At 38.9% G+C, this 24,542-nt stretch overlaps 1 protein-coding gene across 1 annotated transcript in view; it reads left to right on the top strand.

The window, feature by feature from the left end:
• MYRFL (myelin regulatory factor like) overlaps positions 1-23,480 on the top strand; it is a 59,769-nt gene extending 36,289 nt beyond the window's left edge. Inside the window, 13 exon segments of the mRNA XM_042468003.1 lie at positions 5,164-5,330; positions 5,855-5,918; positions 6,271-6,285; positions 6,287-6,360; positions 7,206-7,274; positions 8,923-8,969; positions 9,743-9,910; positions 11,823-11,876; positions 16,765-16,852; positions 17,755-17,829; positions 19,624-19,732; positions 20,360-20,434; positions 20,539-23,480. Coding sequence (XP_042323937.1) covers positions 5,164-5,330; positions 5,855-5,918; positions 6,271-6,285; positions 6,287-6,360; positions 7,206-7,274; positions 8,923-8,969; positions 9,743-9,910; positions 11,823-11,876; positions 16,765-16,852; positions 17,755-17,829; positions 19,624-19,732; positions 20,360-20,434; positions 20,539-20,625 — 1,092 coding nt within the window. The 3' untranslated portion in view covers positions 20,626-23,480.
• Positions 23,481-24,542: the final 1,062 nt, after the last annotated feature.

Here is a 24,542-nt window from a genome sequence, read left to right as displayed (position 1 = left end):
GTAGTCATATGATCACTTCTCCCATTTTGTTTGACTTTTGAGCCTGTTGTGGTCTGTGGCAGGTGTGTGTTTCTCCTTGTGAGAGATTTGGCCCCCAGCCTTACTAGGTTGTCACCTCTATCATAATTTGGTCTTATCCAGAAATGTAAAGGCACCCCTTTTTTGACAGGATTTAAATAGGTGTACTAAAGTGTTAGGGCTGCTCCAGATGGGACAAAGGTATCAGGAGGTTGTAGTGTTTTTTGCTGTAGTTCTTGGTTGCTTTTCATTAAAAAAAAAAAAACTGAAATAATATTTCTTTTGTCCTGGACTATTTTCTGGTAATTCCCAGCAACAGTGACATTTTATTCTTATTCTCAACTGAGTTTCTTTTTAAGTTAGAGACGTATCAGAACAATATGTTCCCTTCTTCTCTCCTTTCTCTCTCTTATTTTTGCACTATGCCATGTCTCTAAAACAAAGAAACCCATTAAAAAAAAAAATCAGAGGAGAACATTTTCCTGTCAAACCAAAGGATCATTTCAGCAAACCATAACCCAGTTTAAACTTTTGGAAAACCATTAGTGTAGCTCCAATAAATGGCTACAAACAGATCTCCAGAAGAATGGACCAGCAGGCTCAGGGACTAGCACCAGTCTGTGACAACCACTTTGAGTGGCACTGCTTTAAACCAGTCTGGAAGAACCCTTAGAGTGATCCCAGATGACACTTTTATCCTACTATTGCCTGGCTTCCTTCAACAAAATATTATGGGGTCTTCATATGACCTCCGGTTGAACCTCCCTTTTGTTTTTCACTGCTTTTTCAATCTTTTTAACCCCTCTGGGAAAAATCCATTATGAGAGAAAGGCTGTAATGGCCACACAGTGCCTTCTGATGGCTAGTTTGAGTAGCCTGCTATTTATAAGTGCCCTAAATTGGTTCCAAGCTTTGGAATTGCATTGGATCTTTCAGCTAAACAAATCTATCCACCCTCCTCTCTATCCTTTTATTAGCATTTGGACATGATTTTGACGTTCAAGTAGGAAAGTGAGCGGATTTGTTCCATTTATTCAAAAGGCAAGAAACCAGATCATGAGTTTCATGGCTCCAAGTACTGTACATAAGTGTTTTGAAGATAACACTTCAGTAAACAAAGTGTAAAATGTCTTCTATCTGTTAATTGTGTAGGATTACATTCTGCATAGGATTTGTTTATGCTACATATATTGCATGTGGTGGAAGATTGTGGCTACCAGCAAAACATCTCTGTGTGCCATTTACAATGGTGGTTCTGTATGTCTTAAGCATACTGCAGTAGTTTAACAACAGATGGAACAATAGCAACTTTATTCAAAGTCTAAATGGTGGCTTTCATGTTACACATTAGCATGGGAAAGTAGTTCAATAAAATGTGGGATTATACATAGTATGATGTTATGGGGTATTTGCATATTCTGCCCCTTCCTTACTTGGCCAATATGAGCAGCTGCATTTCTAGGTAGAAATAAGAAAATATACTGGTTTTTCCCCCCTGATGAGTAAGACAGAGTAGAAAGCAGTAGCAAAAGGTAATTTTGCAATAAAGGCACTGCTTATTCACAGTCTATATGTAAACAGATCTTGGGAAGTTACTTTTAAAGAACAATTAGTTATGGTCACTTAAGGTTATAGTTCCAGGATTCCAAGCAATAGTTACTGGTAGTTAGCAAAATGCTTATCATTGCTTTATGGATTCTGAATCCAATTGTTAGTTCCAACCAGACTATTTCTGTGAGTGAATATTTATGTATGTTCACTTTATTCGATGATGATGATGATTTCTTATCCACCTCTCCCTATGGATTGAAGTGAGAAAAAACAACAGATTAATACACAACATCAATTAAAAACAGTTTAAAAGGACAAATACATATTAAAACAATCAATTCATATTTTAAAAAATTAATTTAAAATTCACAATTTAAACATCATCTGGGTAGGTTCTAATTGGGATTTACAACAACAACAACAACAAAATATTTATTTGCATCCTGCCTTTCCCTTTCGAGGATCTAGGTGGGTAACAACAGTCCAATATAAAATTTAAAAATAGTAGTAACATGATCCCAATCCCCTAGCTCTCCCTCCTTCTGCTAAAATACAAATAAAACATCATACTATATAATAACAGTAGCAGTATCACACATTACACCCAGCTGCATAGAGAATACAGCTAAAATTTACTTGTTAGTCTTGCTTTTTAGCTATTTTTATAAAGCAAGAAATAATACTACACACTGTTAGCATGCAGTACTATACACAACCTCCTCCCATCCACATCATTGTCCCCTCAAGACCCATAACTATATGAGGGAGCCACATAAGATACAGCATGAGTCTATCCTTGAATTGTGTGATATTCCTTCACCACCATTTAGCAAGGCAACACTCTATAACTATAAATGTAACTAAGAAGTTACTTTATACCACAAAATGAGGGAAACGTGGAGAGCCCTCTTTGAGTAACTCTGTCATAATGCAGAGTAGTTTTTGGAAAAAGGAACCAGTTATAAGAAATTATTTATATCTAGTACCTTCCAAGCTCTGTAAACATTTATGAAAAGAATCAATAGCCTCAGATGTAGCAGACCATGCACTGATTTCTATGCCACTATTGTGAGGTATGCTTTAGGGCTGAGAGAAAGATATTATTCCTTCTAGGTTGATAAAATACCTACTTCCCCCAGCCCGCCTCCCAATATTTTGGGCTATCATTGCTCTCAGCCTCCTCAGCCTTGTCAGTGGATTGTGGATGTTCTAATCCCTCTGGAGGAAAGATTTCAGGGTTTGTGAATTCTAGTATAAACTGATGTAACCACACTTCTTGAATGAATGAGCAGACAACAAAGCCATTAGCTTTACATTTCCCAAATGTCCTGACATCATTCATAGTTCAAAAGACATACCAAAATATATTATAAAATGTAGATATTTGACAGAAAAAAATGGAAAGTACCAGATTAGTCTGGCGAACAAGACTTACATAGATGTATTTATGGGTGAATATGGAAGAACACAATGTGCACCAGAAATAGACTGATTCCCCCAATCTTCTGCCTACCCTCTGATCTCTTTGGGAGCATTTGTACCCAAATGGAGCACAATGTTGTGATGTGGCTGCTTATCCATGTGTTCAAATTCACCTAGCCCACATTCACTCAACCTAAATTTTAATTCTTTTTGGAGGGAGGGAATTATATGAATTGCTCCCGGTCATAGACAAGAAACGAGAAAGCAAGGAAAGCAAATAGGCTTTTAAAAAATGATGATGACTGTTTGCCCAGCAGAGGGCTTGGAGTTAATTTGGTTGTGTCTGTGTAAATCTTGCTTTGGCTCCTTCACATTCTATTCCTGATCTTCTATGGAGGGTGTAATCTGTTTGGCTTTGTTTGGGTTTGTAACAGCCTTGATGTTGACTCAAGAGATGCATCATTGAAAGCGGCATTCACACCGAAGGCTTGCATGAAGACTTCAGCATATTAGCCTAGTCTGGGAGCAGACGCTATGCAATTATAGTGCTATTATTCTACTTTAACTGCTATGGTTCCATATCTGAGGAAATATTTAGAATTCTTTGCCAGAGAGAAAGATCTAGTTTCTTGCCAATCTACAAAGCCTAGTATACTACAGGATGCAACCATGGCAGTTAAACTATTATCATGGTGCCATAATTATGTAGTATGAAAGAATCCTAGGACTGGGGGAATCTACTTAGCTTTTCATTAGAACCTTGAAGTCTGAATGGTTACTTGGGAGCTTAGGAATTTTTCTTTTTAAATGACAACTCCACAGACCACCATGGCTACTAACCATGATGGCTGACAACTTTGGGAGTTTATAACCCCTCCACACACACCCTCAATAATGCTTGGGAGGGATGCAATGTCTACTTAGAACTGGGGCACTAGAGTAATCTGTTTTCATTGTCAACAACTGAGCTCACAATCCTGTCACACAACAATCCATTCTTGGCTCTCCCTCCACATGCTTCCTTACATCTCAGGAGCAGAGTTACCTTTTGGACTACAACTCCCTGCAGAAATTCTGGGAGTTGCATTCCAAAAAAGCAACTTTCCCAAGCTCTGCTCAACACTCTAATTTAGTATATGAGGGCAGTCTCTAAAGACAATTGGGAGTCTAACTAGAAATCTCCTAGAGATGTTCCAGTAGATCCTGACCTGTCTTTTGCCCACTCCATATCCCTTCAGTGCCTTTTAAAATTGCTCTTCTTAGCAAAAATTAAAAATAAATGAAATTAACATTTCTGAAATAGCATAAGGGATTCTCTTCTTCCATCTGTCTTTTTCTCCCTTGGGTAGTTGTGCTGGACTTGCAAGATAAATGGTTCAGCTGAGCCTCTTTGCACCATCTGATACGCACAGAGCGTACAGTATAACAGGGAATTCTGGATCTGTTGATGGGGAAACAGTTTGTAGAGGAAAACATTTAAAAACCTCAGATGCCTGCCATGATATATTTAGTATTTGGGCACAGCTTTAATTCAAAACAAATGTTTTAGTATGGTGGTGCACAGTGTCCTCTCATTAGTTGCTGTTTTCTTGCATGTGGGCTCACTAGCAATTTATTGTAGATGGAACATAATTTATTTATTTTATATCTGTACGTATAGTTGTAGAAATATTTACTGATCCAGCAGAATGATCTTCTGTTTTGAATTAACTTGTGTTAGTATTTCATGTATTTGAGCACGCTTCAAGGTGGAATTGAATAATGAGACATGAAGATCTGTATGCAAACATCTGAACAACAAGTGGATCTGTTCCCTCTGCTGCCTGGCAAATCACTTTTGAAACTGTGAAGAGTCTCAAAAGCAGCTTGTGCTACAGTATTGCAGGAGGGGAGGTAGATTTACATTTTAAACAAACCAGAATCAAAAAACATTAGCACTCACTCAAGGATACTCACAAAACCAGAACTCGCAAATATTACTTTTTGGGCTCTACCCCCCAGAATCGTGCAGCCAATGGCCATGGTGGCTGGGGGATTCTTGGAGCTATAGTCCAAACTGTTTCCAAACTTTGCATAAATCCTTGTGTTAGCTTCAAGTAACTGTTTGGATCCTGATTGTTTTTCACTTCTTGTTGATCAGCAGAATTCTCCCATCTTTGTACTATTTTCTAGGACCAAATTTTTATGGAGAATGTGGGTGCTGTGAAGCAGCTCTGCAAATTAACAAACAATCTCGAAGTGAGGATAGAAGAGTTGGAAAGGTGGAATAAAACACTGGCCAGGTTGAAACAGACAAATAGCTTTAAGTCTTCAACAACTGCTGAAAAGAACCCAATGAGGTATCTAGATTTCTCAGTGTGGGGTACGTTATATATCTTGACAAACACTATTTCTGAACAATTAAATGCCTGAAGATTGAGCAGAATCACTCTGACAACAAAACCTTGTAACAGGAATATTTTCCTTTTTTTTAAATGTTGTGATAGCATTACTGTTCTGTTGTGTCACATTGCAGATTGCATTACGACAACTTTAATGAAGCATTTCGATGTTCAAAATGGAAAACCCAGTACTAATAATTTCTTGGGATTGCATGTTCTGAAAAATTTATTTTGAATCACATTCCATTTTCAAGTAAATGAAATGTGCTCCAGCCTTCTCTTGCAGCTTCTATGGACTAAATATGAATTTATATTTCTAAGCAATTTTTAATAATACTGTATTCATCTGGTCACACTAAGGATACACTTCCCCTGCTGTGAACATTCACCTTTGCTAGTTTTCCATCCTAACACTCTGCTTTTTTATTTCTTATTTACAATGAGCTAGAAAAATAACATACTTCTCTCCCACTTTATTCCAGGAAATTTAGCGAAGCTGGTTCTTGCTTACCATCAAGAAAATCAATCCCTACAAAACCTAGCAAGGTGAGAAAAATTTAGAATGCAGTTTGTGAAGTGACTCACTCTTTTTCTTTTCTTTTCGTCGTGTGAGGCTTTTGAAAACTGACGGTTTTTAAAGAAAGGAGATTAAAAGAGTTATGCACCCTTTTTAATTGTTGTGTTTTTAATTTTATTGCTTTTTCTAACTGTTTTGTATTATTTTAATTATATTTTTAAAAGAATTCTAATGTTGAAGTCGAAGGCTTTCATGGCTGGCATCCATAGTTTTTTTGTGGGTTTTTCAGGCTATGTGGCCATGTTCTATAAGAGTTTATTCCTGACGTTTCTCCAGCATCTGTGGATGGCATCTTCATGGCCTCCCTTCCCTCTCCTTTAGGTGTGTTTTCCAGCAAAAAAAAAAGTCATGGTCCAGCTATAGGATATTCCAGATAACTGTTATTGCATTGGTTGCTGTGATGGCCCTTTGGTAAGAAAAACATACTAACTAAATGTAATGTTTATTGTTTTAACCAGCCCTTTGATATAAACCAAACATAGTTATCACTTGTGTTGGGTGCAATTTATTAACATTTACTAAGAGGCTGTACAGACCGTGTTATATGCCAGCCTCAGGGCAGAGTGGGGGTGTGGCATCCACACGATGCATGTCATGACGCTGCCCTGACACCAGTGTCATACTGTGTGCCCGACCGCATGGCGTGCGATGTCATGGTGCTCCTTTGGTGCTGTGTCCAGATGACACAGTGCCAAAAGAAGCTCCAGAAGGTGCCACCACAGCAGCAAAGCACCCTTTCCGTGGCGCAAAAAGGAACTGCTTTTTGCGGCTCCTTTTTGCGCTGTGGAAATGCCAGATTGGGGCTGTGGCATGTAGTTGCTGTGGCTCTGATCTGGTGCTGACGGGGTGGCAGCAGGCAGCTCCAAAGGGGTGGTCTGTTTAGCCCCTTATACACACATGTTGTAAATATTCTTTTTTTTTAAATCAAAGTATTTTCTTTCACTCTAATCATGAATACTGATTTAGTTATTTTGACACACAAGGCAAAGAAATCACACAAGCATCTCTTCCTCATCCCTGCCAACCAAAGAACAAATTAAATAATAATCTGAAGCCCTTTCAAGACTCTCAAAATCTGCTGCCTGAGCCAACCATCTTATTTTATCTAATGGTAGTGCTGGCCTTTAGAACATGAAGCTATCAATTGGGTTTCTTTTCAGGGAAACAATAATGAGACCCTTTCCAATCCCCCCCCCCCCCGTTCCTCTTGTATATGAGCAGAAATCTCAGTTTGTGAAATTAACATCTCATTGCAGCGTTATGACTATATGCACCCTTTATGTACTGAGCATACCGGAACAAGACATTGTCCATTCTGGACCCAGGCAAGTGACTGATCTATTGCTCGTGTGGGTTTTAATTCCTTCCTTTGTGTAATGCTCTGGATAGATAGCCGCATATTTACAGCATATACAGATTTACTCAAAAGTGGTGGCAGACTGCATATTAAAAGGACTGGCAAGCCTCCAAAGGGATAGAATTCTGCTCTTGTGTGAAATAAGGGTATAAAGAACACTTGCAAGTTTTCTCATCCTTAACGAAAAAGAAATTGCCGAAGGGCTTTGAGTTTCTTTACTATTTGGGGCTGGTTTTTTTAAAGTCAATTTTTTTTGTGTGGGGGGGTTGTTAAATATTTTTTTCATCACAAGCCCTGAAGTTCAAAGCATGTTAATTTTTTTAAAGAATTTCTTGTAATCTTGCACTATGGGAAGAAAACTATTGAAATTATTCATTCTTATATCCGTGTGTGTGTGTGTGTGTGTGTGAGAGAGAGAGAGAGAGAGAGAGAGAGAGAGAGAGTAAACACACAATAGCTATAACTGTTGCTGTTAGCTGCTGTATTTGTTATTGTAGCTCTCTCTCTCTCTTTAAAGAAAAAAACAGATGACATTTCTGTTATCTCAGAGAATTCAGTGCCAATTCCCAGTACCAGTAACATTTTATTTCCACCCAGAGGGTGGGCTTTTAAAACATTCCAGGATATGTTGCAGCAAAATATCCCCAAAGGACTGATATGGATCAGTCTGTATGGGAGTGGGACCACCAACAATATAAACGTGTACAGTAAGTTTTGTGGTGTATGGTTGTCCCCAACAACATTTTATTGAATTAACAGAGGGCAAAGTGAAGCAGGAGGAACAAAGCATGAGATATTTCTGAGGTTCAAAATGCAAGGAAGTCAGGTCTGAGTACATGCAAACATAGCTATTTTATATTGACTAGACAGGATTCTTCCAATACTTTATATGAAGAACAGGGGGCTTTATGGGGACAACTCTATGTACATAAACATAACAAGAGCATGCCATTTATGCACACCTTTGTATACTCAGATAGGTCTTTTTGAAGCTTGGAGCTGGTAAGAAGGTTGTTCCATGAATGCCATTGTCCATCTTCTTTCAATCCATTCTGAGAAAGACAGTCCATCTAAATTCCCCCTGTCCTCTATTTAAAGCTTTGCTCCAATTAATACAGGTGAAATTGGGTCTTTATATTGTAAGTGGAATTTATGTACACCTTTGTATGTTCAGAATGATGTTACTTGACATTGGATAATTAGGATTCTTCTCCAGAAGGTTGGTTCTTTGAGGCATAGGAACACCATTAAAAAAAATACACATCCAGGTCTCCAGAATCAATGGTGAGCTGAAGAGATCTGATGACTGATCAGTTAGTTACAGTGTAATGAGGTTTGAATGATAATTGGCCAGTTGACTACCACACCAAATATATTCCTCCTCCTCCTCCTCTCTCCCTTGCTATTCTTTTACAGACTGTGTGTGTGAATGTTCAGGGGGCACCAAGAGGCTCCAGCTGTCAGTATTTTCTGGGAGAACGCTTGCTTCTTTGCACTAATGTGGAAAATATTCTTGTCTAACAGATTTGAAAAAGGCTGTCAAATATGTTTATATATCTATGCTGCTATTGCATTGGAGTATTCCTCTCTAATATTGTTTTATCACCCTTTCTAAGCATTTCAACAAGTCGGACAACAATCTCTCCATCCACCACTCTGCCAGGTACCATGATATCAGCTCTCATGTCTGAAAAATGTCAATAGTGATTAAAAGCATTATTGATATATTTGAAATTGTCCCATGTGAATCTAAAATGGGTAGCTGAAGGAGTGTAGCTATTGGAGAGGGGAGGAATGAGGGCATTGTCCTTCAAATAAGATTTCTGCCTTCCAAAATTAAAATTTTCAAAATTTCTAGCATTGCAGAGAATGAGACAGTGAAAATCATTCACACCCAGAACTCTTAGATCTGCTGGGTTTGTATTCAGTTGGTACTTTTGCCTGCCCCTTTTCTGGATGCCTAAATTGTTATTGCACTGCTAGAAATTTGGGGTCTGGAGGAACATTTCATAGGGGGGGTCAGGGTTATTATTGGAGGGCAGTACCCTAATTGGCCCCTCCCCATAGCTATCCTCTGCATGTCTAGCAAAGAATTTTACATCACTGGAATTTTAACTTGATTTGGGGGTTTAGAGGGAACTAGTCCTTATGACAGAAGACACACAGTTAAAATCATCATTGCCAATGTTACAATACAGAAAAATCAACCTGGAGCTTAAAAATAAACTTCTCCTTGCCAGGATGTATGCTGCTCCTTCTGTAGAACAGGAGCATAAACAAAGAGATGGAATAATTTAGCTATTTCAAAAAATCTTGTAAATATGAGTAATTTATATAATATATTCAAGTTTTAGAATTAGAATTTTTTCACATAAAGTTCAGGTTTATTAAATATGGATAATTACAGGCGTTACTGTTGGATTTCTCCTGTCATAGTGACCATCACCAGATACAATACAGTGCCTTCAAGTCCAAGACCAACCAACATCATCCCTGAAGTGAATTTCTGTGACATTTTACCTTGCCACAGAACACACTGCTGTCCAAAACACCAGGCAGAAAGAAATGAACTGAGTTACTTGAAGATGAATGCAAAGGAAGAAAGTAAGTAAAATCAGGAATGGTTGTTGTATTGCTACTGTTCAAGAGACAGATGAATATACTTAATGTTTTTGCAATCACGGTAACATTTTTTTCAGAGCGACTATGACAATCATAATTGTTGCTCAAGAGAGATTTCTCCATGTGGCTGTGGAGAGAAACATAGTAACGAAAAAGAGAGCATGAACTGGCTCAGAATTGCAAGGTGCTGAACAATCAATCAGCTCTAAGATAATTTTCAGGGGGTTAAACATATTAAGGTTGTAACAGGAAAAGCATCATCTTAAAAGCTAACATTTTTATGGCCTAATCTCTCATGGACTACAGTCCACTGCAGTTGATGAAGTGGGCTATATTCTATGAGAGTAAATGCAATACATAAACTTTGTTAGTCTTTAAGGGGGCATATGACGCTTTGTTATTTGAAGAGAAGACAGCCTCAACAACTGCAGGTACAGGTACTTCTTTCTTGCTTTACCTAGACACCTAGGTAAAGAATTTCAAAAAGCATCTCATGGTTTGCCAAATTTTATGACATTTTAAAGGGAGCCATTCTCTTTCTTATGGCAACCACTTGGTAGGATAACTTATTAAGGTAATACTGAAGATCTTTTCCCCTGTGGTTATACCCTGGAGGTTTAGATTTGGGTTGGCCCTACCATAAAGCAAAATGAAGCAAGTGCCACAGGCAGCAGATGCTAGGGATAATACTTGTAGCCTCTCTGCTATTCTTAGTAAACTCTCCAGTTGTTTTCCTCTGTTGAAAGATAGCACTGTGTAATCAGCACAACTGTCCTGGGCTGTTTATGCATACTATGTGCTGCTGTTCAGTCAGCTTTTGCACATGGATTGGGCAGACATCTTGTCCTTAGGATAACACTTTTTCAAAAATGTAAGCAAGTTCATTTTGAGTGAGGCTTCTGCTTCTTGCTATGCCATCAAGAAACTCCAAGATTCTCCAGAAGTTAACTTCAAAAATGGCAGTAAGAAGTATGTCAAGTACAAATTTCTATAGCCCTGTTAGGTTTAAATCAATTGGTTTAAATCAATGCATGAAGGAGGGAGCAAGCTAATAGTGCCCGTTCAGTCATTGATGTCCACATGTGCCTAAAGAGGAAAGGTTTTTCTGTGAACAAAGGCTTTCCACACTATGAAAATAATGGAGGGGGGGGGGGGAGGAATCAATTTTCTCCATCACATGGAAAGCCTCCACATGTAATGTAGGTTCTCCCTTTCTGCTGTCATTTCCCATTGAGGGGAACAACAATTGCAGCGGGGAGGAGGACTGGCATAATCTCTACCTGATATATTGATTTTAATTGAATAGCAGAATGTCTAAATAGGAGCCCTGGTGCAGTGGTTAAATGCCTGTACTGCAGCCACTCACTCACAAACCACAAGTTTGTGAGTTCAATCCCAGTCAGGGGCTCAAGGTTGATTGAGCCTTGCATCCTTCTGAGGTCGCTAAAATATTCATTTACCCAGGTTGTTGGAAGCAATTGGTATACAGCAAACCACTTAATGTGGTATGAAACAGTATATAAATGCAGCTGCTATTGCTATTGGAGTTCTTCAAGCAGAAGCTCAACACAGCCCTATTTCTAGTTTTAAAATTTTCCTGATTGATCTTTCTAGATTGATCACAGGGTGAGATCAGTTAGTCAATATCACCCTGCCAAGCTCAGATTCTGTTTCCCTTGCTGGGAATCTGCTCCAGAGGAAATGAACTATACAATTTGGGCCAAGAGTTTCTCACAAGCTGTATTGATCGGCAGACATCTTTGTTGACATTCTAGGAAAAGTCACATGGAAGTTCATTTTTCTGTCTGTTGAGAATTTGTGGGTGATTTAATCATATAAGTGTTTCAAATTGTGAAGGCACTTAAGGTGATGAAACCTTATTTTCCCTTCAAAGGAAAAGAACTGTCAGAACAAAACTGGATTGAAAAGCCTGACCATGGAAATGACTGTGAGTGCCACTTCATTAAAAATCCTTCCATAGCACTTTTATTACTTTATTAATTCAAGGTTGGGGAAATGTTTTGTGCCCCTCTCAAAGGGCTGCCTTCTCTCAGGGGCAGAGCTTGGAAAGTTACTCTTTTTGGACCATGGCTGTCAGAATCCTCCTGCCAGCATGGTGCTAGTTAGGGGATTCTGGGAGCTATAGTCAAAAAATTTACTTTTCCATGCTATCTTCAGGGCAGTAGAAGGAAGATATATACTGGTGAAACCAGAACTACTGTAAGAATAGTGGGACCTCTCCATCTCTTTGCAATCATTTTTTCCCCTAGCACCCCTTTTTTCCTGCTTCTTCATGCACCCTGGGGAGGAACAGATTGCTTGAGCCAGATATCTAAACTGATAGTTTGCAGAATATTTGTGAAATTGGGCTGTGAATGACACTGAATTAGGTCAGGCACCAGAGGTTGCCCAAACCCTGCTTTGAAACATCCATTATCTGGGTTAGGGTGGGTGCGTATATAGTTTTTTGCTAGGGACAACTTCTGTATCTGTTAAGTATCTGTAGGCGCTATCGTAATTTTCTTGTTTTGAAGAAATGTATTTGACCTGATTTGCTGTGCCTTTTCCTCTACTTCATGTTACCAAAGAGAGCAGAAGAGGCTTTTGTTGAAGGAAGGAAGGAAGCCCAGTTGGGTTCTTGCATATTTCTTCAGCTCTCCTTCCTATGTAGGCTCATTATGCATTCCTGTTACATGAACATTTTTTTTAACTGCAATGCAATGCACTATTTTAGGTGCATATCCTGGCTGTAAAGTCAAGAAAGCATAGGAACAACATCAGTGGGTTCAAGGGCCAATTTTCTTTATTTAGGAGCCTGTAGGGATTGTCAAAAATCCAGGAACAAAACAAAAAGTAGTAGATTTTAAATACATTTTCATTAGGTTTTCCATTACTGTATTATACACCAGCTATACTCATTAAAAGAGCACAATACACAGTACAAAAACCAATGCACACTATACATCCATAACAGCTAGACAGATAACCCTAAACATGAAAGACTTTTTCTCACTTGTTAAACTGAAGACATAAATATAAATATATTAATCTTTTCTTCCTAATTTATACATATTATCAGTTAATGTTCTAGCTATCTTTCCTTTTCTCAAAGTCTTCAATACCCCAAGCCTAGGAGAATTAACAATCCTTTTTTCTCACAAATATGATGTAAAAATAGTTCCCAGTCTTTTAATGTTTTTCTACAACTTCCCTTTAACCATTGTGGTCAGTTTGTCCATTTCAGCCAATTTAAATATTTTAATTACCCAATCTTCCATTGGGAGTATTTCCATCTTTTTCCAAATCTGTGCATACAGTATTCTAGCCACCAAAATAACATGGAGTATTCTGTAATTTACAGTCTTAGTATCTTCCTCTGATATGTTCAACAAAAAACAATTCTGGTCTCATTGGCAAATTAGTTCTAAGGATTTCTTGCAGCTGCCTCCGTATCTGTAGTTTTTGATGTTAAACTGTATCATATCTTCAAAAGCAAGTCGTTTTTGATGTTAAAGTGTATCATAGCTTCCAATTGTCCTGATTTGGCAAGGACAGTCCTGACTAAACTTTTTAAAATTCTAAGCCTGAGGGCAGAGAACTGCCAAACTAACAGTTTGTGAACAACTTCAGCTTTATGGCTGAAGAGCAGGGTATAAATACACTAAAACAAACAAACAAACAATCTTTTGTTATTCCACTTTTTCACCTACCGTACTTTTAAAATGTCCCAGTTCTAAAATTTCTCTCTCCCCTCCTTCCTTTCCCCTTTGTCTTCAGCTCCAATTGCAATAAACTGAGTTTAAAGTGTAAATGTAGTTTGCACTCAATTGACTCAGTAGAAACAAAGCAGTGGAACCCCCCCCCCTTTCCAGTAGATTCAGGCAAAAGCAGACTGATGTATCCTTTCCAAGCTTAGGTCTCCTTCTTCTTAATAATTTCCCCATCTTGGATATATTCTGAGGTTACATGACCATACATGTTCCCAGTTTTCATCTGTTAAATTTTGAATGGCATGAAACAGTTTCCAGTTCTCCTCTGACAGTGGGATCCTGAGAGCTACAGTCCAAATTCCAAACTCTGCCTGTCTGAACATTGAATTGAACCAGGGCTAACACTAGCACCATACTTTTCACAAGCCACATGCCATCCTGTTTGAAGAATACCATGATAATATTTCTGTGTAAAACATTATGAAAAGTCACAAAGATGCTGAGAACAGTTCTGCCCCATGATTTATACATGGTTGTGTTTTAAATCTGTATAAACTGAACCCCTACAACTAGTCATCTTTTGTCCTTGCTTTTAAAAACTCACCAGCAGCTTCTCACTATCAGTTAATTCTACCCTGAACCAGGGCACAATATCGTGTGTGTGTGCATGTGGGCACACACCTTCAAGTTGCCTGCCAACTTATAGTAGCCCCATGAACTTAGAATTGTCCCAGGCCCTGAGGTTTCTGAACCAGCCCAAAACCTGAGTCCTAGGGATGGCTCTGGTGAGGTCATTAAGCATTTTGCATTAAGTACCAACCACAGTTGCTCACTGCTTGTCATTTAAACACATGCACAAATATGGGGGGGGGGGGGGGAAGATTAAACATGCTTTCCTGATCAAAAATTAATATCAAAATCTTGGCCAAAGTGGCTAATAAATGGCTAACGAGCAAATTATGATTTCTCACTTACTTAGGCAAGTGGAGATAAGGAACATTAAATCTACTCTACTTATTTCTAGCCAGAAGGTAAATCCAGAGCAGAATGGAAAGTGAGCCCTGCCACCACAACTGGGAGGGAAGGAGGAAGCTAACTAAGTAAATGCATAGGCATTTGTTGTAGCAACAAAGCAAATAAGCCTTGTGAATTGTAGCAAGATGATGCTTTTCTTGCTGAGCTTGAGATTTGCACACAGCCCTTTCCTCTTGTCCAGAGCTTACTCCACCAAAACTAGAGAATTTGCACTCTTGTTTACCATCTGGAGATGATGAGTGCAAATGGAAGACTCAGGGCCAGATTAGAGTGTGATGCAGCAGCTAAAAAGGCCAATGAGATTCTAGGCTGCATCAATAGAAGTATAGTGTCTAGATCGAGGGAAGTAATAGAGCCACTCTCTTCTGCTTTGGTCAGGCCTCACCTGGAATACTGTGTCCAGTTCTGGGCACCACAATTCAAAACAAAAAGTTGAGAAGCTGGAGCGGGTGTAGTGGATGGCAACCAAAATGGTGAAGGGTCTGGAAACCATGCCCTATGAGGCTTAGGGAGCTGGGTATGTTTAGCCTGGAGAAGCTAAGGTTAAGAGATATGATAGTCTTGTTTCAATATTTGAAGGAATATAATATTGAGGATGAAGAAAGCTTGTTTTCTGCAGCTCCAGAGAATAGGAGCTGGAACAATGGATTCAAGCTACAGGAAAATGTTCCACCTAAACTTTAGGAGGAACATCCTGACAGTAAGGGCTGTTTGACGGTGGAACAAACTCCCTCAGAGTCTAGTGGAGTCTCCTTCTTTGGAGGTCTTTAAACAGAGGCTGGATGGCCACTGTCGAGTATGCTTTGACTGAGATTTCCTGCATGGCAGGGGGTTGGACTGAATGGTTCTTGTGTTCTCTTCCAACTCTGTGATTCTATGACAATCCTATCCACCAATGCTGCTGTTTCTGTTGCAGGCCTGTGTCTGCTGTATTAATCCCTTTGTTCCCTTCCCACCAAAGTCTGAGCATTGGTTGTTGTTCTTCCACTACCCAATTACCTGGCTACCTTCAGACTATGTGTATAAGTTATATGTAAACCATAAAATGAATTTTATGTTTATATTTGAGTCCCTCCCTGGCATAAGAGTCCCTCCCTTCCTGACATAATATATTACAGGTTGAATTTCCCTTATCCTAAATGCTTGAGACCAGAAGGTAACAATTCTAAAGTCTGGTGGTAACTACTTTCCTTGCAAAAGAAAACCCTATGAAATTCCTGGGGCCACCATAAGTCAGCAGGTAACTTGAAGGTGTGTGCATGTCCAGCCACATGATATTGTACCCAGGTTCAGGGTAAAAGTAACTGATATATTAAGCATAAGGTGAGCAGCTGCTGATAACTTTTTAAAATCCTACAAAGAGTTTGTGTCGCTCAAATCCATATTGGGACCAACACATATGGGTGGATGAGATTTAAACCTCCCTTTCTTCTTTTTCCTGTCCCCTGCTCTTTCCTCACAATGATTTGAATGGAATTTGTAGACAGGAAATCTCAACTCGCATGTTCTGTGTTTATCAATGTCTTCACAGCAATGGATCACCACATGTGTGATCTTCAAACCTCCCACCAACAGCTGTTTTCCTAAATTCACTTCTCCCTAATTCAAAGAACAGGAAAAGTTCCCACTGGTGACAATCTTTGTAATTTCTTATTTTGCCATGAGGCAACTTAGCCATGTGTTTCTAAAATGGTAGTGTTGTTATGTGTTACCTGAACTGTTTCAGATTTGAAATCTCTTGGGTGGAATGTGAAGAAAAGCAGTTATAGTATTAGAGAAAACCTTGCAGGTTAATGGTGATGACTGTAGTCACATTTAATTTCCCACTGTTACCTCCTATTGTAGTTCTTGCAGGGATGACAACATGTGGTTTTTAAGTATAGGCGGGAGATGATCAAGCAGAAAGCATTTCCCAAACCTGTACAACAATTTTTCCCTGGAAATCTATTACTCTCCTAATGTGATATCATTAGTACAATCTTTGTCTTATACTTTTTTTCATTTCTTAAGTGTCTTTCTTGCCCAGCTTCTCTGCTTATGAAATAATTTTGGGGTTATGTGTACATGTGCGATTTTTTTTTTGGTTCTTAGGGACTGATACAACAATCAGTTCTATACAGATCTTGGAAACACAGCAAAAAATAGACCATCACTATTGCAGAAGAAATTTACAATGTGGGTAAGTGAATTGGTTTTCTTATGTTTCCTGTGTCTGATGCAGAAGCACAAAGCAATGAGTTGGGCTAACAGGCTACTACATCAATCAAATAACTATAATCATAAAGTTGGAAGGGGTCCTCTGGACCATCAAGTCCAACTCAGTAGGTCTTACTTTAAGGATTATACAATTCAGAAGGGCTATCCAAGAACCATGTCCAACCCAGAAGAGTTTCTTCTGCCCAGTTACTTCTATAATTTTTTTCAACTAACCAAGAATCTGTACTGCATGCTTTGGACACTTATCTGCACAAGTGGATGTGCAATTTTTTGGGGCAGGCTAACTTTTCCACATCTTTCACATTTCATTTCAGCTAACTCACAATAGGCAGGTTTGGATACGTTTTGCTATTCTGCTCATTGCAAGCTATTGTTCAAGTGGTTTTGAATCAAATTTCTGTTCAGTTTTCTATTGCAACACTACTCAGTTAGTGCTAGTCAACAATCTTGTTCAAACACTTCATTAACTTACTATTGTGTTGTTGTTGTTGTGTTCCTGGAAGTCATGACTGACCCACAGACCTTATCATGGGGTTTTCTTGGCAAAATTTGTTCAGAGGGGTTTGCCTTTGCCTTCCTCTGATCTTGAAAGAATGTGATTTATCCACAGTTACCTAGTAGCTTTCTATAACTGAGCGGGGATTTGAACCCTGGTCTCCATAACTGTAGTCCAACACTCAAACCACTACACCATTCTGGCTCACAATATTGTGTGCATAGTTGAACTATTTCATATTACTCTTCCTCATTCAAATAACTGACAGGTTTATTATTCTGTTCAATTCATTTTCATAATCTCATAAAGATTTTCACTGTTATTATTATTTGTCTAGACTTTCCAAGTGTCACTATTTATTATTTTAGGTCTGGAAATTATAGTTACATTGTTCCCCTTAACAAACATACACCACTCAAGGTAAAAATCTCACTGGAAATCAAGTAAGTACAAGATAAAAATCACATGACAGTAACTAATGAGAATTATGATAGTGGTGGTAATAAAAATTGTGGAAGCAGATTAAAACCGCCCAGTATTACTTCTTCAAACTAAGTTTCGAGCAGTTGATGTGTACAGAGCCCTCTCTCACTCCTTCATCATTTCCTAAGACACTTATAATGACCCAAATTTAAAATGAAGTAGCATTACCTTTCTGATAGGCTTTACACTAGGAAGAAAAAACTGTAAGCCCTCCAGATGCTTTATACAAAGTGTCCCATATTCCCTTGCCATTGACCATGAAACATTTGGAGTACCAACAGTTCCTTAAATGCCACCATGGTCTATTTTTACATTATATCATGTCTGCATAGCAGGTAGCAATTCAGCAGGTCAAGACGTTAGATGAAAACCCAGCAGAGGGACTGCTGCCATCCCTCCTTTTGATGTCACCAGCAATGGCAAATGATAGCTGGAGGGAGTGCATCTCTTATGTAGAGCTAGATCCTGGAGCAGTAGAGGGGTCTCTGAGTGCGGCTTTTGCCCTGTCTGACCTACCTCAGGCAGCATTATGGGACTGCCTTCGGAGAGTGTTTGGAAATTTCAGCTGATCCAAAGAGTTGCAGCCAGAATGTTGGCAGGGTCTGGCTACAAGGACCATACAACTCTTTTGTTGCAAGAGGTCCATTAGGTAAAACTCAGTCTCCAGGCACAGGTCAAAATACTGGTTATGAACTATGAAGTCCTGTACAGCGTAGGTCCAGTTTATCTGATAGACCCTACCTCCAGATGCCTGGTATTGATTTGAGATCTTCTGGGAATGATGTTCTCTCTGTCTGATCTGCCTCACAAATACATCTGGTGGGAATATATGAGGGGGTTAGGGTAGATGCTCCTAGGCTTGGAACCTAGAGTCTAGCCTAGAGAGGCTAGACTGGCACTCTATTTATTGTCCTTCTGTAGGCAGAGGTTTGTTTGTTTTTGTTTTTGTTTCATCAGGCCTTTAATAATATGCTGTATCGTCTAAATTTGTTGTTTTTCTTTTTTTACTGGGCATTCTTTTAACTGCTTTTAATTCTGCTGATAGTTTAATTATATTTTAACTTTAGTATAACCACCATCACCATTTTAAGAGGAAGTCCAGAAGAAAAATTCAGGAAAGAGTTCTTTCTGTTTAGTTACTGTGCAATCCATTTTCTATTGAAGTCAACAACATAACCTTCTTTGACTCTAATGGCGCTAGTCTGAATCTTTAAAGCTGAATCATATGTTGCATTTTGCTGCTGATATTTAGATTCTGTTCGTACTGTGTTTGCATCAGCAGTGCAATGAATAGGGAAGGCACTTAAGTAGAGCCATCCATCATCAACTCAGATACTCACAGAAGTTGACTCCAATGTTGATGTTACTATTTTAATAGTGTACTGCATTGCTCTTGCAGGTAGTTCAATCACTAGAGCTGTTAATAGAAAAGAAACAGCAGTTTATTTTGCATGGGGATTTTTTCCTTGTCCTTCTATTGCCTGTACAATATTCTAATTTTAATAACATCCCCCTATCTCTATTGTGCTTTTCCCACATCTCTGTGATGCTCTCTGAGCAACCTTAATGGTTAGAATTAACTCTGCTTTTCATTGGACCTCTCCCCCATTATGTCAGCATTTGTCATGGGCACTTCGCTTATTTTAACTCATGTGGATATTTTAGTCCCACTATTGTCTTTCTTAGAATCTAACCTTTGTCAGAGTACTGGAATGGAGCTTTACAGCTTTTCATGTTATCCTGCTTTCTTGAAGTACAACAGAACCATTGATTGTCTTTCAATGCAAAATCACATTTGGAAAACCTTGCTTGTATTATCCACCACCCCATCATAAGAGTGGATCCTTTCAAGAAACCACACAGGTACTATGTTTGGTCAACTTCTGTACTGTTCTTTTGTTTATTTTATCTGTCAGTAAAGAAAAGCTTAAAATGAAACACAGAACATTTGATCTTAAATAAAGCTGAGTTAGGAGACACAAGTCACAAGATCAACTGTGTAATCTCTTTTCAAAGTTAAAGCAGTTCATGTATTTGAAATGACCTAGCAAAGATTTGTAAAAGTTACATGCTTTTTTATATATGCTCAAACTAAGGATTCAGGACTAACTGTGTCTGGGAATCCTGTCCCAAGCTCTGATTTTGAACTTTCATTTTCTAAAATTAGCTGGGTACATTTCATGTGACTGTCTTCAGTTTAAGTAATGATGACTGGAATCTTGTTGAAAGTGAATGAAGCCCTTATGTGTGAAGATATGCATACTTAGGAGCTGACCTAGGGCTGCTTCCCATGTGACATTTTGCTATAATGGAATAATGTTCATGTAAGGCTAGAGGTTAATAACATGTTTTGCCACACAAGCATTTGCCCACAATAGCCATGTGTTTTAGAAAATGCTCATGGATGGAGCTTTGAGACATATGTATGCCCAGCAAAATAAAGATCCATGTCAATATTGCTGTCTTATCTTTCTCTCATTTGTGTTATAGGGCTTCCAGCACCTTTGGGTTCTTCCTGTGGCTTCCTTATATGAGAGTGCATACCATTTTCGTGTTGCTGTTCCTGTGAGTATTGGTTTCAAAATGGAATGCATAGTAAAAGAGAAGAAAAATCATTTAGTGATAACAGTGCCTGATCTTAATTTGTCTTTGCTTGTCTGTCCCCACAGGACTTTGCTGACTGTTCAACTGATCCTAACTATGCTGGGATATTTTTCACGGACTATTACTTCTATTTTTACCGCAACTGTTTCTGAAAGGACAGTTTGAACTCTTTTTGAAAGAGGAAGGAGGGAAGAGAAAATCTCTTGGTACTGCATAGATTTTTGTTTGTTACCACGGGTATAGTCTAGTCCTTCTGTTGGGACAGATGCCGTATTGCCTTCTCTTCTGTGCTGGAACTGGTTGTAGTTCCAGGCCTCTTCAAGACTTTGTTTGGTGCTGAACACTGACACATGCTACTGCTATAGCATAAGTTTTATTAGTGTTAAATGATGCAGCAAATGGTACACAGTGGAATAACTGTCCAGCCTTTTTACTGATAGGGTACAGGATCTCCTGAAAGCCATTGGCAGACCTGGGCCCCTAAGAAGTGAATTCTATCCAGACTATTCCTAGCCAATAATCAAATTCTCCATCACTGGCTATTTGGTACTTCTGGACTGGTGTGTACCCCTTCCAGGGGGGAGGCTGATAAGAGATGGATTCCCAAGAATTATACAGTGCAGAAGCAAACAAAGTGCACAACGTGAACCAACTCTTCCCCCCCAACCATAGCTGTGAGAATTATGCAAACAAGTTAATAAGAGAGGTTAATTCACTACCCAGTCTGCTTTCAGGCTTCGTATCTTCTCCCAGCTTCAAAATGGTAAGCAAATACAAACAAGTATGAAAGTCACTAGTACAAATTATCCTTTTTCATAACACTGGAAGGCTGGCCATAATGCTAAAAAGGACGCTATAATCCATCTGCCTATATCTAATCTGCCCATCTAATAATACCTGTATAGTGTCCCAACCAGCAGAGGAATACGAGATACCTTTAGATGTTACAGGGAAGTAGCAAACTAGATGTAGCTGGCTCAGCCTCTGGCAATCTCTTCGCTTCCCTAGTAACCCCATCCACTGCTGGTGTTCGTTATCTTATTTTTTCTTTCTTTCCTGATGAGTACATACTGGAGTTTCATTTTTAATATCTCTATGTCAGAAATAAGAGGAACCAAATAAAATGGAAGCCATTGGTGGTTTGTTTGAAATGTTTATAATCACTGCTAGTAACACCAAATGATTGTTGACAAAGAGAACATTTGAGCCAACTTCAATATAAGTTGATTTCAGTCCATAAGACTCATTTGGCTTAAATCCAACTTTCTGTCTGCTCCAGTTTGTGGACTGGGTCATAATCATCTGTTTTAATGGTGGTATAGAACAGAGTAAACTGAATGGAAACAATCTTATTTTTCAGAGCCTCTCAACATGTTTAACTGTCCTCTAACTAAACAGAGACAATTTGACTTCTAATGGGATTTGGACCACATATAGGACTCTTGTAAACCCATGTTAAATCAGTCTAGAAGAAAAAAAAATCATGTCAATTAAGCAGCAAAACAATGTCTACTGATTTAATCCATAAATGTCTACTGAGCGCATACGCTTGCCCCCCAAAAACCTAGGCTGGGACTCCTCAGCTGATGCCATCAGACAAGTTATTTAAATATGACAGGATGATTTTGCAGTGGCATTAAGCATTGTCAGCTGGCAATCTGTCAGGCTATGAGAATGCACCAGGTGCATGTTGACTGATTATGTCAGGATGGGATTTGTGCAAACCCCTGGATATTGTTGGAATGCACCTCCTAGTATCCCTTGAAAGCATAGTCATGAGGAATGCTGGGAACTGCAGTCCAGCAACATCTGGAGGACAACCTCTTATCTCTGTCCAGCTGAGCCTGCTGATTTCCATATATGCATGAGCAAACATTTGATACTTTTAGTTGAATATAAGTGTGTATGGGATGTTAGCCTAAGAGGTTGGATGGAACCATTAAGGCATAACCATGTTGCAACTGTAACCCCAAACAGAACAAAGAAAAGGGATGTTTTTCCCTTTGGACTAAACCTCCCAGAATCCTCCAGGTGACATATGGGAATTTTGGCCATATAGCTCCCCAAAGTAGCTTTTCCAGACTGTGTACAGAAAACCTAAATATTAACATTAAGGTATAATACAATTTCTGTTCCTAACTAGAGCAGGCAAATTGAAGCAATGGAATTTAACATGAATCTTGATTTACTTTTCAGCAGTTGATATAATAAGTCTCTTTACTAGTCAGGATTAGATACTGGATTTTGGCTTTCACACCATGATGTGCACCCAAAACTCCTCCAGAAAGCATGAGTAGGACAATGCTGTGAAGTGCATACTGGTCAGGAACCCAAATATTAACATGATGCTAAAAAGAAAAAAAAGTTAGGTGCAAAGCAAAATGGGAAATCTCCAGAACGAATAGGTTCCGTATAGTGGACAGCAGACTGACAAGAATTCAAGAAATTAAAGAAACTGGAACTTGACTAGCCAGCAGGAGGCCAGTGAATCTGTGACTTTCCAGATGTTGCTGGACTTCATTTTATATCTACCCTAATTAGTGCAACCAATGGCTAAAAAGAGAAGTAGCTGGAGTCCAACAAACATCTAGAAATTGCCTGCTTTCAGGACAGTGATGGTACTCCGCTCCATTCATGAAATGTAGTTATAGTTTGAGCCAACTGGCAACCTGCAGATAATTAAACACACATCAATCTCACTGCTTTCAGAAGAAACATACCTGGGTAGACTGCAGCTGAAATCAACAAGTATTATGTAAGTATTGACAAACTGAAGTTGCTGCTTTGGGTCCCATCCTGAGAGAAAGGTGGGGATTAAATTCAATTGGATAGATAGATTAGATTAGATTATAAAAGGTGGATTACAAGTGCTCCAGCAATAGGACTTCTGAGCAAAGGATTACCAAATGTTTTAGGGATAAAATAAGGCAACTACATCTCTTTTGTTAGAGCCAGCATGGTGTAGTGGTTTGAGTGTTGGACTACAACTCAGGAGACCAGGGTTCAATTCCCAGTTTGGCCATGACATGTACTGGCTGACTTTAGGCAAGTCATATGCTCTCATCCTCAGGGGAAGGCAATGGCAAAGCTCTGAACAAATCTTAAAACCCTATGATAGATTCATCTTACGGTTGCCATGAGTCAGAAATTACTTGAAAGAACACAACAATAACAACAATCTCTTACAGGAAGATGCTATATTAGCTTCGAAAGGTGTTATCTACTTGGTTTTTTTTTTTGTTTTGTTTTGTTTAAAAAAAATTGGTGGTGCTTGGAATCCAATGCCACAAGAAAGGATAGTCTCCTCCTAGGAATTAACAACTGAACAGACATTATTGACCCTCTGGTCAAGATCAGTGATACAATTTAATTTACAATAATTATTTCTAAATAGGTACTTACGTATATATATATTTAAATTAGCACAAGCAAATTCTATGCACATCTCTTGTCATCATTTTTAATAGATATGTAAATAGCCACCCAGTAAGAGCCAGCATGATGTTATGGTTTGAACATTGGACTATGGAGATATTCAGATGGGGCGGGGGGGGGGAGCTGGGAGAATAGTCGCATGAATATTTTCAGATGGTGTCATTCTCATCCAGGACTTATCTGATGAAGATACAGGAATGCTCTGGCAACAAACCATTCACAGGACTTCCCCATGAATGTTTGTTGCTGGAACATTCTTGGATCTTCACCAGATTAATCCTGGATGAACGTGATGTATCTGAAAATCTTCAGCGTGATTATGCCGGGACTATGCCTTTTACTCCCAGCTTTTTCTCCTGTTTGAAAATCTCATATGACTCTGGAGACCAGGGTTCAAATCCTGACTCGACCATGGAAATCCACTGGGTGACCTTGGACAAATCACACTCTCTCAGCCTCAGAGGGAAAGGCAAAGGCAAACCCCCTCTGAACAAAATCTTGCCAAGAAAATCCCATGATAGGGTCACCACAAGTCAAAAATGATTTGAAGCCACACAACAACAACAATAACAACAGCAACAACAAATGGCCACCATAGCTCATATTATCTGTTCAAGCAGTATTCACTAAAATC

The sequence above is a fragment of the Sceloporus undulatus genome, chromosome 5 (assembly GCF_019175285.1).
Source record: "Sceloporus undulatus isolate JIND9_A2432 ecotype Alabama chromosome 5, SceUnd_v1.1, whole genome shotgun sequence".
Classification (NCBI taxonomy): Eukaryota; Metazoa; Chordata; class Lepidosauria; order Squamata; family Phrynosomatidae; genus Sceloporus; species Sceloporus undulatus.
This window is presented reverse-complemented; position numbering and strand designations above follow the sequence as displayed.